This window comes from Calonectris borealis, chromosome 2 (genome assembly GCF_964195595.1).
Source record: "Calonectris borealis chromosome 2, bCalBor7.hap1.2, whole genome shotgun sequence".
Lineage (NCBI taxonomy): Eukaryota > Metazoa > Chordata > Aves > Procellariiformes > Procellariidae > Calonectris > Calonectris borealis.
Genome location: NC_134313.1, coordinates 164,881,962 through 164,897,355, shown reverse-complemented (window position 1 = coordinate 164,897,355; position 15,394 = coordinate 164,881,962). Strand labels below are relative to the sequence as shown.

Genomic DNA, 15,394 nt, shown 5'->3' with positions numbered 1-15,394 from the left:
CATCACAGTCAGATCTGGTAACGTTTTGTGCCCCCATGACATTTGGTTTACACAGGGCTGACCAAGATGCAGGGTAGTGGAGCACCAGACTGTTTGGGTGATTGTACATACATTTTTATCTCATCTCTCTGGAGATGATGTGAAGCCTGGCGTGTGCAGTCACCACGTACATGCAGAACTTCCAAGTAGTGGATGAGGAAAGTCACCTCCTTGCAGAGCAGCTACTGGGACACAACAGGATAAAAAAACCAATAAAAAATAAAACAATCTAAAGTAGCAGAAAAAAAGCAGTTGAGTCTCTGATTTTACTTTTCCTTTTGCAAATGTCTTTCAAAAACTATTAGATCTGTTGTGATTTCTAAAAGTCACCTGTTGTAGGGAAAGGATGTGAGTTCTTGATTGATTTAAACCATTTTAATGCCACATCACTGCCAAAAGAGGACAGTCACACCTTCCTTCACCCTTTGCTGTGTTCCTGCAATTTGATTTGACTGTACAAGCAGTTGGTTTTCAGTTGGATCAGCAAGCAGAACCAGCTCACCCAGAAGGTCCAGGAGCACAAAAGCTGGCAAAAGGACAGAGAAATAACATGTGGCTGAGAGGGATGAAACTACTCCTTTCAGCAGCAACCTGGACTTAAAGGGGCTTGTGTTGAGTGTGGAGCCTCAGAGAAGGGTCACGCATCTGATGTGTGTCCATCATGAAGGTCCCAAAATTAATAACAGTGAAATAAGCAGGGTTGGTTAGAAGTGATTATGAGGAGTATGGGTATAGACAGATGTGTTCTTCTGGATTTACCTGGAAAATTAGGTCCATTAGGAAGTGACTGCCCCAAAGTCTTTATTACTTTGAAGTGGGTTTCCAAAAAAATGAAAAATTAGGATTTTGCATTGAAATTGTTTGGGGTACGGATGGTTATCACATAATTTTAGGCACTTACTTACCTGTAAACCCTCTGTTTGGAGTCTGGAAGACATAGTTATTTCCTGGGAGCAATTTGGTTCCCAGAGATCTGAGAGCACTATAGATGTTTGTGCAAAACCTGTGCACGGAGGACATCATCCGATATTTTGAAAGCTTGCTAGAAGACATCTAATACCACTGTTCTGTTGTCCAATGAAGGAAAATGCACAGAGAATGCATCCTGGCTTAAGAGAGCAGGCTGTTTAGAAACTGATTGAAATAACAGCCTTGGCTGAAGTTTTACTGTTATCAGTGCAGGTTCTAATTATATAGACTAAAACCGTTACGCAGCATTCCATGCCCATAAAGGAATCAGAACAGGAAAGCATTAAGCAATTCCTCTAATCATTATCATTCAGCCACTAACTGTCTTTTTTGGCTTTTCTTTTTCACTGTTTAACACAAATTATATGTATAAGGCTATTTCACTTCCTTTGTGCTCAAATAAAATGAACATATAAAAGTTGTATTTTAGGTAATATTTTACAAGCACCTTTAAAAAGCACACTGGAGCTTTAGCAGCATTTTCAAACTGACTTATGCACTCTCCTGATTTTGTACGTGGGCCTTTCAGAAGAAAACAGATGCTTAATGCCTTTTTGGATTGCACATCAAGAACAGAAACCCTATTGATAGCCAGTGATACTCTGGCTCTCAAGTGCTTAAATCAGCTCTAAATATTGGATTTAAGCTCTTTCATTTCTTAACCGCTTTAAAAGGTATTACTTAAGATACTTCTAAAATGGGGCCTGGGAATGAAAAAAATATATTCCAGTCTAAGTTAAATGAAGATAGTATATTCTTATCCATTTGAACTGCCAAAATGGAAAACAGAGTAAAAATCTGAGCCTATGTATAATACTAGACTTTACATATTTAGTGTGATTCTTCATTTTTGCTTGTGACACTTCTAAAAGGTTATAACTTTCAGAATAGGTCACTGTCTGCTAAGTGCAGATCAACTGGCAAAAAACCCAAAGTGCGTAATTTGCCAGCCTCTTAGGACAGAAACATTTTTATCCTAAAAAAAAAGTTTGGGGTAATGTAGGGGCCTTTCTTTATGTTATGAGTCATTTTAAGTGTTCTCTTGTCATATAACTCAGTGTGAATTGACCGTTACTTTACTGCTTGTGACTTAGAGCTTGAGGAATCACACCAGAAATGTCCTCCCTGCTGGAACCACTTTGCTGTTAAATTTCTCATTTGGGATTGCTGCCCCCTTTGGCTTTTAATCAAGAAATTTGTCAAGTTTGTGGTAATGGACCCATTTACCGACCTCACCATCACCCTTTGCATTGTGCTGAACACGTTCTTCATGGCCTTGGAGCATTATAAGATGACAAAGGAGTTTGACCACATGCTTTACATAGGCAATTTGGTAAGTGAACGTGAACTTGAAGTGCTACCTGAGGAGTCTGTTTCCTGCTTTGTAAAGTTTTGGCTGCAGCCTGGGAAGACCCCGTTTTGATATGCTATCAGCATCGCTTTGTCTGTGACATGTCAAGAGAGTCCACGTAGTCACCTCTTTCTGGGGGTGAAGAGAAATAAATGAAGGGCAAGGGTCTATTTTTATTAAACTAACATATTCTAATGTTATTAGTAGCCATTAAAGCCATGTTTCTGGGCTGTTCCTGGTAGGTTTCTAGTTTGTATCAGTTTAAGAAAATGAGATAAGAGAAAGGTTAATGAGGTTTATTTGGGATTTCTTTTAAAGCAATGATAAGGCATCAGTTCTTGGTGACTAATAGTGAATTTTAAGTTAAAAAAACCTACAGAAAAAAAAAAAAGGCAAGATCTTGGAAGGAAATAGGGTGGTGTTTGAGCGTATCTAGATATGTATGCGGGAAAGTGCCTACGGTACATTTCCTGTATGTCCCTCTGTCCTGCTGTGCCTGCCCGCCTTGTCCAGCTGTGTGTGCTGGGTCCCAGGCAAACCCCAGGGCAGAGGGGACATGGAGCAAGGCATGGCTGATGCTTCGAGGGGAAACTCTTAATGTGCAAGCTGGAGCAGCCAGAGAGAGAGCTGCAAAGTAAGCAGCACTTCTCCAAGGGAAAGCAGAGTGACGGATCTACAGCCAAGCTGCAGGGACAGCAGAAAAGCCTTTCCAGAGGCGATATGGTACAATTTGTTAACCCAGGGGGCCACTAAAATTCTGCAGTTACTACAAAACAGAAGCTTTTTCTTTAATCATCTTTCTCTGTGTTTATGTTTAAAAGTTACTGTGGTTCACTGCTTTAAAACTTAATGTTTAAAACCGTTTTAATTTTAGAATAGTCTGTATTGGAAAAGGCACATGCCATCTAGCTATGGCGTGGTGGAATTGCCCCTAAAATCTAGTGGTAGAAGCAGAGATATCCTATAGGATAGCATAAGTAAGTATGGAGTACCCTGGAACATGGATGCTGCCAAGTTTGAATTTGAGAAGCTCATAGCAGAGATGAAAAAAGCCCTTTATTTCTATAAAACCGAAAGCTGCAGTATCTCCAAGTGGGATTCACCTTGCCTAACTTTAGGTATTTACAGCGTAGGAGTCTCTGTCGGAGCTGGTTGCCTTTGTCTCCCTTTAAAGTCACTGGAGAGTAATGGACAACTTTAAGGCACAATTAATGTGATGTTTTAAAGACATTTACTTTTGGATAAGGTGAACTATGTCCTGGAGGCCGGTGACTGTAGTGACCATCGACTATAGTGGGAGTATGCAGAGACATTACAGATGTGATGTCTGCCTTTAGCGAGAAGCATCCTACGCTGGCAGGTTTAGGTGGGTAGTAGCAACCAGACTTTTTGTATCAGTCCTAGAATATGTGGTACATCACATAGGGATTTTTTTCTTTACACTGATCCTTGTTGGGCCTCCTCGGGCAGGTTGAAGTTCTTCTCCTAGGCTGTGGGACCAGTTCCCAGTTTTTCAGCTGCTGTGTCTTGGCAAATCTCTTTCTGTTGTTGTGCTAAGCAAAAATCTGTTTGGGTCTCTCTTGCTCCAAACCCATGCTCTTGCCCTCTGTGGAAAGCAGTAGATAAGGGTAGCTCGGAAAGTCATCTCACAGGACTGCATCCAGCTCCACTTTGCAGCCAGCCTTCCTTATTGTTGCACAACACTTTGTGGTCTTCTCAGATGACTTAAAAAAACTCCTTCAGACCCGGCATCCATCAGAGCAGGTGGCAATGCTGCTGTTTCCCCCTCTGGCACTCCGGACAGTAAATGCGTCTGCTCTTTGCTCTGCTTTTGGCAGATCAGCTTCTCCCTTTGCAGACCACAGGCAGTGAAACTTTAGCCCTCGGCATCCCTCCTGCCAACACGGCTCCTGCAGACCTGCCGGGGATGAGCGGAGCTGTGCCGGCTGCCAACGAGGAAATAGAGACAATGAGCAGGGGGAGGAATTGCAAAGCAAATTTTGCAAAAATTTCGCAAAAAAAAAAAAACCAAATCCAATTCCCTCGCTGTGACTTTCTCAGCACTGCCTAGAGCTATTTCTCATCTTTGTGCTGAAGTGTAAAATAAGCAAAACAGCCTGCTAATATTTGTTGTAGCAGGGGCCTGATGGCACGGGGCCCCCCTTCCCCTGAGATCCCAGGGTGGGTCTGTGAGAGGCCAGCTGTACTAAACCCCCGCATAACTGGATTGATTGCGAGTAGAGCAGGTCGGAGGAAAGTAATTTCATTTTGTGGAGGATTTTTGCAAAGTCATTTGTAATCAAAATTGACATTTTTTTGCAATCCCCTGTGAAAGGGGAAGGCAGTCCCGGCCCCAGGGCAGGCTGCCAGGTGACTGCGTCCCCCAGGCCGCGGCCCGACCCCTCCTCTGCCCCCACGCTGTCGGCTTCCCATTGCACCTAACCCTCTTGGAGTCATTATACCAGCATTAAACACGGGGAAATATTAAAAAGGCTAGATCTTTGGCATTTTTGCCTCAAAACAAGTGTTTCTGAGAGAAATGAAAGCATGAAGGTGGAATATGGAGTCGCTTTCTCGGAGAGCGACTCTTCATCGGCTGCCAGTCGTTGGAGATCTCCCGCTCCGATCGTCCGTCTCCTTCACCCAGCGCCTGCTCCCTCCGGACTCCTTTGGTTCGTCACTTACAGGAATCCACATTTTCAAATGTGATCGGAAGGCCTGACAGCACACGTACATCTTTACAGGGTTCATCTGCCTATGCAGTGCCACCGCTTAAAAAATAGGTAGATAGAACAAGATTTCCCAGTTTTTGTTTTCCTTTAGAAACTGAGATACCATTATGCAATATGAGAGCTTAAATAGCTGAAATGGTAGATGAAAGAATTTTTTTTAAGACAAAGTCCTCCAAATCAGCGGTGGCATATTTAGCACCAGTGGGATGTTGCATTACTTGTTTTTTCAGCCTTTATAGTACTGAGGATCCAGCCCCTTGTACAAGCGCCGTCGCCGCGTACCAGGTGCCGGCGATTTGACAACGGCCGTTTGAAACGCATAGCTGGTACACGAACTCGATTCCCGATGCCTTGAGGAAGGCTCAGACATTTTGCTATCATACTGTGACATTTCCTTCTCAGAAGGCTATTGATTAAAATGATGCAGGCAATGAAAGTGATCCTCCTGAGTCATTTCTCAGCAAGATGGTTGCGTAATGTACACAGCGCGGTATCGTGGTTTTTAAGACAGTCCCCTGGATACAATTTCACAGACGTCCAGTTTTGTCTTGTTCTCTGTCCTGAGGGAAATTGGAGCATTCTGGTGGGAATCTTTGGTATCTCTGACCACCGTGACTCAGGAATTGTTGACCAGTTAGAAATATGAGAAAGGTTGTGTTGGGTTCTTGGTATGAGAGGTGACAGAATGACAGTCCAAATTGTTGCAGTCCAAGGTATTATTTTCCTGATGAGAAAGAGAAGGTATTTTATATAAGGAATTGTGTAAAATGACTGCTTGGAAGAATTCATTCCTGAAGCATTACAGAATAAAGCCAACCATTCCTCAAATGCAGGCTATGATAATTTATTTTTATTCCTTAATTTCATAATTGTATAATCTTAACTTTTCCCTTCCACATCTTAATGGGTTTCTCATCTCTGTTGCTCAGAGTTGATCAGTTTTGCTGGGATAATGCTGCAAATATTCAGCTTATTGGAAGGAAAATATTTCTCCTTGACTGTATGTTACTGATACGTGAACTCTGGATTCCCCCCTCTTTTTTTGACCAACACAGTGCATTAATGTTGATTGTTTCACGGAAAACCATGTGCTTTAATATACATGTACAATAGAGAATTTTTCAGAAACCTAAAGCTCTGTGCAGCTTGTACTTGGACTTGGAATGAAAATAAAACAGTATATGAAGAACTTGATGCCCACATTTTGTCATTTTAAGTTGACTGTAGCCTTGTGTTGTGCATTTAAACTGTTACTTAAGGAGGGCATACGAAAGGACAAGATCTGATTCTCTGAGATACTTTACAGGAATGTGTTAAAACTGAATTTGCTGTCAGCAGCCTTCCCTTCCCCTCTCCCTCTGCCTCATAGGTAATATTTATATGTTGTTGTAAAGAAAAATGTTCCAATTAGAAGTTCCACCATATGACATTTGAACTGGGTCATAAATAAGCAATGTGTTCCCAAGATGCTGTGAAAAGAAAATTGCCGTGACTATTTGTAAAAAAAGACAAGGACTCAAATTAGAGTTTCTAATCACCTTCGCTGCCAGCAATAACCTCAGAATGACTGGAGGCTTGCGTTGCCCTGGTATTGATAATAATAACTAAATAAAAAGGGATAATACAGCAGGTACACTACAACCCAAATACCCCTTTAACACTCCCACTCCATTCATTCGGGTTTCTCCACCAAAATGAATAGATTTATCCTTTATAAAAGGCACCTTTACACTTTCTTTTTTACCACTGGGATTATTCAGATGATGGAAGGAGATGGAAATGTATGTTCCAATCCAGAGCTTGAACTCAGAGGTCATTGTAAGTTTACAGCAGTATCAAATATTATTGTGAAAAGACTAGACAATAGTGATAAAGAATCAGCCATGAAGAATAAAGTATTTGCTTGTAAAGTGTTTTTGGCTTTCCGCTGTGTTTACCTGTATCAGTGGAAAGTCTGCAGGCAAGGAGGTATGCTTAAAAAGTTACTTTGACTTCATGTTTTCTTTCTGCAGGTCTTCACTGGGATTTTTACAGCAGAAATGATCTTCAAAGTAATTGCCCTTGACCCCTACTACTATTTTCAGCAGGGCTGGAATATTTTTGACAGCATAATTGTTATTCTAAGCCTGATGGAACTGGGTTTGTCCAGCATGGGAAACCTGTCTGTTTTACGCTCCTTTCGACTGGTAACGGTCTTATTCTGTTCTTACCCCTCTTCTTTTATTACATATAATTTCTGACATGAATGCAACAATTTCTTAAAAACGCATCTACTGATAAAGACTTTAATTGCTGCAAACTCCTGAACAGTACATGACACTAATTATAGGCTGCGGGATAAATGGAATTGTTCCAGATTTACATCAGGGTAAATGAGAACATAATTTGATTCCTTCTAGCTGTGCCAAGTACTTGTAGCACACTTAAAATGTTTGAGTTCCAATTTGTAATAAAAATTTGCCATTTTATACCTGTATACCTGTTAGCATAGTCAGCAGATAATTGATAGCCCAAGAAATGCAAGAGCCAGTAACTTGTCGTTTTAGAAGTTGTTATTCCTAACTTATGTTATAAACATGCCACCGTTCTTTTAAATGTTGTCTTTGAATTATTCACACAGTGATTTTTTTTTCTAGAACTGATCAGCATAACATAGCATCTGTCTTTCACGGGAACTCCTTAGCTGTCAGCTCCTTTGTTATGCACGGGATAGTGGTATTCTATTAACGAGACACTGTCGACATATTGGAACAGAAAAGTAGTTTCCTTGCCAGCCTGACATTTGTGTTGCACTTCATGTACCAGGATGTCCATGCTAATCATTTTGGCCATGATATGGCTTCACAACTTGGAAAGACCAGGAAAATAAGCCCTTATGGTTACATTTAGCAGAAGACTTTTTTTTCCAAAATTCTTTGCCCTGCTCAGAAATGCAAATTTTTCACCGCTGCTGCCTAGGTCCTGAGAGTCTCCTGTCAGTTTTTGAGCAATCCCTCTTCAATAGGGCTGAAATTAAACCTTCAGTTGAAAACACAGCACAAGGGCTAGGAACCATTTACATCCTTAAAATAGGTCTTAAGTGGGACGTGGGTTGTGCATAGGCTGCGTGATCCTCAGCACAGTGATGATTTTCACCCTGGGAGCTAACAGCTAATAGCATCTGGCTGAGGCTTGCTCTGAAACACAGAGGAATTGCTTCTCTCTTTGTGGGATTGAACCCTAAACCCCTTCCCCAGATGCCTGCCAGGCTATTTAATTTGAGGAGGAAAAGCAACGTAAAAGAAAATACTAAGACCTGAGATTTCCTCCTTCCATCCTCTCCCCACCATGATATTGGGAGAATGAGCCTCTAAAAGCACGTCTATCTAACAAGGCAGAGCACAGCTCTGGAAAGGTTAATTCTCATCCAAAAAAGCCCAACTGATATTTTATTAATAGATGAAGTGAGGTTAACGGGAAGTATGGCTAAAATCACCTTGTACCGCACACACTGTGGCATTTAACGTCTTTCACGTGTTACCCACTTTAATAATTCATCGGCTGAAATGTCTGTTGCTTCTGTGAACTGACACTGTTGTTTATGTTTTGTTCACAGCTGAGAGTCTTCAAATTGGCAAAGTCCTGGCCGACCTTAAATACGCTCATTAAAATCATTGGTAATTCAGTGGGTGCCCTCGGTAACCTCACTCTTGTGCTGGCAATCATCGTCTTTATTTTTGCCGTGGTAGGAATGCAGCTTTTTGGCAAAAGCTACCTGGACAATGTGAAGAAGATAAGCACGACCGGCAATTTGCCACGGTGGCACATGAATGATTTCTTCCACTCGTTCCTCATCATCTTCCGAATTTTGTGTGGGGAGTGGATCGAGACCATGTGGGACTGCATGGAAGTAGCTGGGCAGCCGCTGTGCCTTCTTGTCTTCTTGTTGGTCATGGTGATAGGAAACCTGGTGGTGAGTTCTCAAGATGTTTTTTTCTCCCTTTCCCAGTGGATGTGTGCAAATGTACCATTTTTTTATCCAGAAATGGCAAATCTCACATTGCTCCATGGCTTTAATTCGATGAACCAAGTTGGCACCCAGAGAAACTTGTTCATGTCCCAAGTACAAAATTGATAGCATTGTATTCCTAATGAGGAATGAAGGCTTACTGTTTTTTGCAGAAGGACAGATAATGTTTTACTAGAAGAAAGGCACGTGGGCTGGTTATAATGATTTTATTTCTTAAGCCGTTCCTGGGGCTGAAGGGATTCCAGATCTCTTTTCTATATGGGAGTGAATATCACCTCAATGGTCACTGTATCGGGAGATATTTTTATTTCCCTTCATTTTTGATCCAGAACATGTGAACTTTACAGCTGGCACAGTGTCTTTGAGTGGAGTTTCAAATGTCTTTAGCCTGCGTGTTCTAGGAAGCTGCAGGTTGTGTTTACAGTAATGTCACTTGCTCGCTTGCTTTTTTAATAGACTATCCCATAAGCATGGCTTACATAAGCTCTGAACCTATTAATACTGAATTGTATTTCCCTGATGACATCTTATGGAGCGCTTTGCTGGCTTGCAGTCATTGTGGAAATGTTTCGCCTGTTCAGCTTACAGAGCATCTTTGACATTGTGGCTCTAATGGGCTTACTGTTTATGTAGTGAGTTGTTTAACAGTAGATGCTGCTATAAAAAATGTCGGGTTTTGCTACCGATTGCTTTTAGTGGTTGTTTTGCTTTTAAGTACCCAATATTTTGGTTCTCAGCTGCTGGGATAGAAAAGTTCTTGAAAGAGCTTGTAGAAAAACAGAACACATTGTTTTGTTTACATGAACTTATATTTTAACAGTTAGTTTTGCACTGAAAATGTTGGTTGCAAGAGCAGATTATATTTTATAGGGTTTTTAAATAGAAGTCAAAATATTAAACTATAATTACTCAGAAAGTGGCAGATTACTTACGTTTTTTTCCCTAGCTTCCCATTTCTATAGATTTTTCTTTGAACTAAATGTGATGAGAGGAGTTGGGGCAAATTATTACTTTCTGCATATCTTTTTGGGGAGTTTAGCTTGACATCCAGAAAGTTAATCTCCCCCTGCCATTAAGCAATGGATTCTATGTATGATAATAAAACCTGAAAATAATATGTGGTAAATTCTGGGGAAAATGTTAACATCTGAAATATTTGTGGATTATTGAAAGATGTGAATTTGCAACATCTGATACCCTTAGATATTAGCACTCATCACTGTGCATGAGTTCTGTTAAATAGAAAATCTGATTCAGCAGAGATTGCACTAACACTATCTACATGTATTTAACCTTCAGTGCTCAAAAAAGACTGTCCCAAATGTAAAACCAGATATTGAAAACCTCCATCAGCCCAGATAAGCTGAAGGTACTGGTCAGCTGAAAGCAAAAATGCTAGCTTTATCCTTTTCAGCCAAAAATTCTGTAAGCATGCAGCTATGACTGGTAGAAAGGAATGATTTTTGTCTGTAGATCACTCAAAAAAAAAAGAGGAAATGATTCATAGGTGTGAAAGGAACAACAGGTTCTGAATCATGAGACTCATCCAGTGTCAACTGAGTTACTCGGAGATTTCATGATGTTGAGTAGCAGATAGAAAGAAGGTAATCTTATTCCTCTGGCACCAGCAAAATTCTTGTTTTCTTTAGTGAGAGAGGATTGAATTCACAAACTCGCTTATTTGCTGAACATCATCAGACCCAAAAATTCTGGTAGCTGAAAAGCACCGCAAACCTTTTAAAGTGAGATGACTTGAGCGCTAAATCTTTTACCTGTAACTGGGTTGCAATCCGTGCCAGCAGAGTTTCTCTTTTAACTTGTTGAGATCCTTGTTCCTCCTCTGCATTTCAAGAATCAGCTCTGATAAGAAAAATATTATCCTGAGGTTGTATCTCATTTGGACTCTGAATGCTTGCTTAGTCTCTGAAGGCACGGAGGAAATCCTGTCTCGGTTTTCCCTATGTAGCAGATCTGCACGTTCATCTAGATTAAATACTTTTATCTGTCACATAAGCCAGTACTTATGGTAGTGTTTGTGGTCATTTTCCGAACTGTAAGGCTAAGCATTACAGAGCAGACCTGCTTTTTAACTACTGTAAAGTAATGGCTGCAGACTTGCATTGGAAGAGTCACAACCGCTGCAATTCTGTGGTATGTTCAGTGATCTGGTTTGCAGCTCTTACCGAGCCTCACTAACATAAATTCGAAGGAATGGTGGAAGAAAAGCAAAGAAAGTTAGTAAGTGCCCTGGGCAACTTCATGTTACAGAGCAGTCCAGCTGTTGAAAGGAATTTTAGTAAATCTTAAATCTGGTTTGTATTCGTATCTCCTGAAAATGTCTTGGACCAGTGCAGTGCCGCATGAAACTACATTTACTGCTGGTCAACTGGTATTTGAGTCATCTTCAAACAACTAAACTTTACAGCATAGTTGGAAAATTAAGTGCTGTGCCACTGGCTTTTGCACAATAATACTGTGCTACTATTGTCAGAAGGCATTTTTAGAGTCATTGAAGCCGCTTTGGAAGGTAAAACCAAACCAGAGAGGTAATAAAATAGTTTCTACCTCATTTGTAAGAAAGAGCTTCTGAAATTGCTAACTGAATAATTATGCTTATTATTAAGTTTTATAAAGGGCTTAACATATTTCTAATGTATGTTTATGTTACTGAGGTTAACAAGGAAAATCACCGAGACAGAATTATTAAGATGATGTAGGGGGATTTGGGTAGCGAGGCAGTCCCTGGTGCCCCCTGCTCTGGCGGGTCAGCCGATGCGAGAGTCGAGCGTAACACCAGCCGCTTCACAGGGGACAGTTGCGTGTAACGGGCGCTAACAACGTGCATGAATAAAACTGACGCTTCAATCACAGAAGGAACAACCTTCCAACCTCTTTGCGTGTGCATGACGTACGCTGGCCGAGTCACCCTTTTATTCTTCTCCCAGCCACCTGGATGAAACCTGTTTTCTACCACCTTCTCCTGAAATGCCACCAAGTGAAGGGCAACTTGACGCAGGGCAGAAATGCACTCACTGTCTTTGCTCATGCTCCGATTTGGCTGTGTATGACTTCATAGCACCCAAAAAGCACCAGTTAGTGTTAACCCAAGCTAACAGCCGCAGTGCATTAACTCACCCTCAGGGCTGAGTTTCTGGACTGCCGTTGCCTCACCTCTGATTTACATACATCCCCTTGTACTTCCACGGCACATACACCACCATTCCCCAATCCACCACAAGCTGGTAATTCACTGCTGCATTTCCATGGTGGATTTTGTCTTCCGGGAGTCACAAGCATGCCAAGATGTAGAGTCTGTAACCAGGGAAGTGACATCTTCAGAATTTTCCTGGAAGGTGAAGTATAAGGCTGCAAGTGCGCTTTTAGGATCAGTCAGTCCTAGGCGCTTTTTGTTGTCCGCTGTCCATGGAAATGCTATTCACTCAGGAAAACATTAACGACATTTTCTGAGAACACGAAAGTAGAAAGCACCACCAATTCCTAGGGTATCAGGCTATCCTGTAGGAAGAATTGCATAACCATTATCATTCAATTAATGCATGATGCATGGAATTATGAAATACAAAGTGTAAGGTCATGCACTCAGCCCTGTTTAAGAATTTATGTTATGATCAAGTAGCTTACCAACAGAAAATGTTTGAGAGGATAATAAAAGTATATGTATCAGTCACTGTGGACATCTACATCTGAGATAATTGCAAGGAGATGCTTTTGTAGTCAGATATGGTTAATGGAGTCTGTGAAGTCATAAAATATCTTACCCAAAAAGACATCTAAAATACATGAGATTAAATAGACCCTAAAAGTACTTATTTCTTTCCCTGAAGTCTTGGGAGGCAAACTCAGCTGTAGATATCCCCACGTACATACCACTCTGGCTGAGTGAGCCAGAGCTATGTACCAAAGTACCAATACATTGCGCCCATTAAAAAAGTAAATGAGATTCTAATACATACCAGGAAAGGTAATTACAGAGAAGAAAGGAGAGTATCAATGCTGTTGCACAGCGATCTGCAGTACTGGATATGCAATACACCCCATTAATGACCGATGCTCAAGAAAGATTAAATACTATTGGGAAAAGCACAGTATGGGAATATGAACTTGATGAAGGGAATGCAGAGCATGGGAGGAGGACAGTTTAAGTGTCAGGATACTGCTCATCTCAAAACAAAGGAGTATAAATCACTACAGGTACCTGTAGGCTGGGATTGGAAAGGAGGCTTCTGACTGTCAGTGCAGTGAGATTGTTCAGGAGGACTTTCCAGCACGACTGACTAGCCCCAAACCAGCAGTGTGTGAGATGGAGCTTGATTAGTTTGTGAAGGAAACAACTTATGTTAGCAGGGGGCTTGACCTGGTGACCCAAGAGGACCTTCCAGTCCTGTCTTCCTATGGTAATTTGAGTGCCTGGCAGCAAAGCTGCTCAGCACGGTTTGGATGAGATTTGAAGTGGCCTACTTTGGTTAAACCCAATGGAAACTTTTCTCTGAAAAAGTCAGATATGCCTGGAGCCCGTCCTTTTATTCTGCTTCCACATCTCAGCAAAACTTAATGGATATTTTTTCTGTTTTAACACGGCCCATGGTTGTGACACACAGAAATCTGGAAACTTCACATTCTTTGAAAAAAGAGGTTTGTCCCTTCTTGCAATTCAGTGTAGGACAGTTCCTTGAAGAGATGTTCTGGGAATGTGCTGCTAAACTCCATCAGGTTAAAATCTGTGGATTCTCAAACTGGTCAGACACACAAAAAAGCTCATTAGGCCTCATTCACCACCATTTTGATTTTTAACAGCCACAATCTGTTGATAAAATGGCATATTGCCAGAGCTGTTCTGACAGAGACATGTCTCTGCAGCAGGGCAAAAAAGACAGAAATCAAGTTATGGGGAATGTGAGCTATGCATAACTTCTTATCAACACGTCCTTCCTCAAGAGTCTCCCTTCCTACCACTAAAAGGTTATCCTGAGCACCACCAATGCAACCTGGATAGGAATAAATGTCTTAGAAGGAGGAGAAGGGTGCGAGGGATGAAGGGCATTTAGCACAGATCTTGGCCTGATAGATGTGCAAGAGAGAGATTTGGGATGGGGAGGATTGTTTGGGTGGGGAAGAAAAGTGACTATAGACATATGGAGTCATTTAAAAGACGTGTAGATGTGATGCTTAGGGATATGGTTTAGTGGTGGACTTGTCAGTGTTAGGTTAACAGTTGGACTCGATGATCTTAAAGGTCCTTTCCAATCTAAATGATATTATGATTCTATGTGTGAAGCTTAGTCTACGGGAAGAAATTCATAGCAATTTCCTATCCTGAATCACTTGCCTAAGTGGCAGACCCTAAGTAACGTAAGGAGTCATTGGATCCCATGTGGCTATCTAATATTTACTAGCTGTGGCTGTAATCCTACGGTTAGGCAAAGTCACTAAGTCTATGTGTGCCTGCAAATTTTTGTCTATTCAGATCAATTGTTTTCTTTTCTGCCTATTTTTTTAACATTAAGAACAAAGTAAAGGCATGTGATAAATGTTTAATTCTGATTAGCTTTGTTTGCTTTTTTTTTTTTTGCTTTGTTTGCTAATGTTGCCTTTAATTCGGTGTTTGCAGTCAAGCAAAGAACAAGAACCTCAAAAAGGAGGTAGCTGTGGTGTGTAGTGTACAAACGTGTAAGACGGGGCTACTATTTGGATTGTATGGTCTTCGGCATGGGGGATTTGTTTCTGTATAAAACCATTTGCTAGAGTTAATAACTGAGTGTTACCACCTGAGCACCATCATCTCTAATTGAGGAACATAAGAGGGAGCGTATATGGCCGCTGTGTAGGCAGACTGGTAGCCCATCCTGGGGGTATCCATTAGCTGGCCAACTGTATGGATGTAACAAGAATTTCACAGGCAAAGGACTATCCCAGCTGGAAGTTTGTGGTCAGCGCAGGGTATAAAGAAGTTCAATAATGTAGAGCAAGATGATCTTTTCCATTTGTCCTCAGTGCCATAAAATGTTCCTGGGCACATTTAATTTGTTAGTGTAGAAGTAGCCATAAAGTCCTGTCTCACCCAATACTGATACATCTCCATCACTGCAAATTTCTCAGCAGATCACAGTCGGGCTTGAAAGAGGTTTATGGTAATGTGTCAGATTTTCTCTTTGTTTAAATGGAATGGATATAGAGAACTATCACTGTCCCTTGTGGTAAAATCACAAGTAATAGCAAAATAGCTAGGTATCTAACAGGCCTAGGTAAAAGTGGATTACAATTTTACATTTCAAG

General features: G+C 41.1%; 1 protein-coding gene across 4 annotated transcripts in view; it reads left to right on the top strand.

Moving 5' to 3' along the window:
* Window positions 1-15,394, top strand: part of SCN5A (sodium voltage-gated channel alpha subunit 5) — a 173,758-nt gene that overhangs the window by 71,356 nt on the left and 87,008 nt on the right. For all 4 annotated transcript variants that reach the window (XM_075144250.1, XM_075144249.1, XM_075144251.1 and 1 more), the window contains 3 exons: window positions 2,103-2,341; window positions 7,104-7,277; window positions 8,687-9,043. In XM_075144250.1, the coding sequence (XP_075000351.1) occupies window positions 2,103-2,341; window positions 7,104-7,277; window positions 8,687-9,043 (770 nt within the window). The remainder of the gene's footprint in view (window positions 1-2,102; window positions 2,342-7,103; window positions 7,278-8,686; window positions 9,044-15,394) is intronic.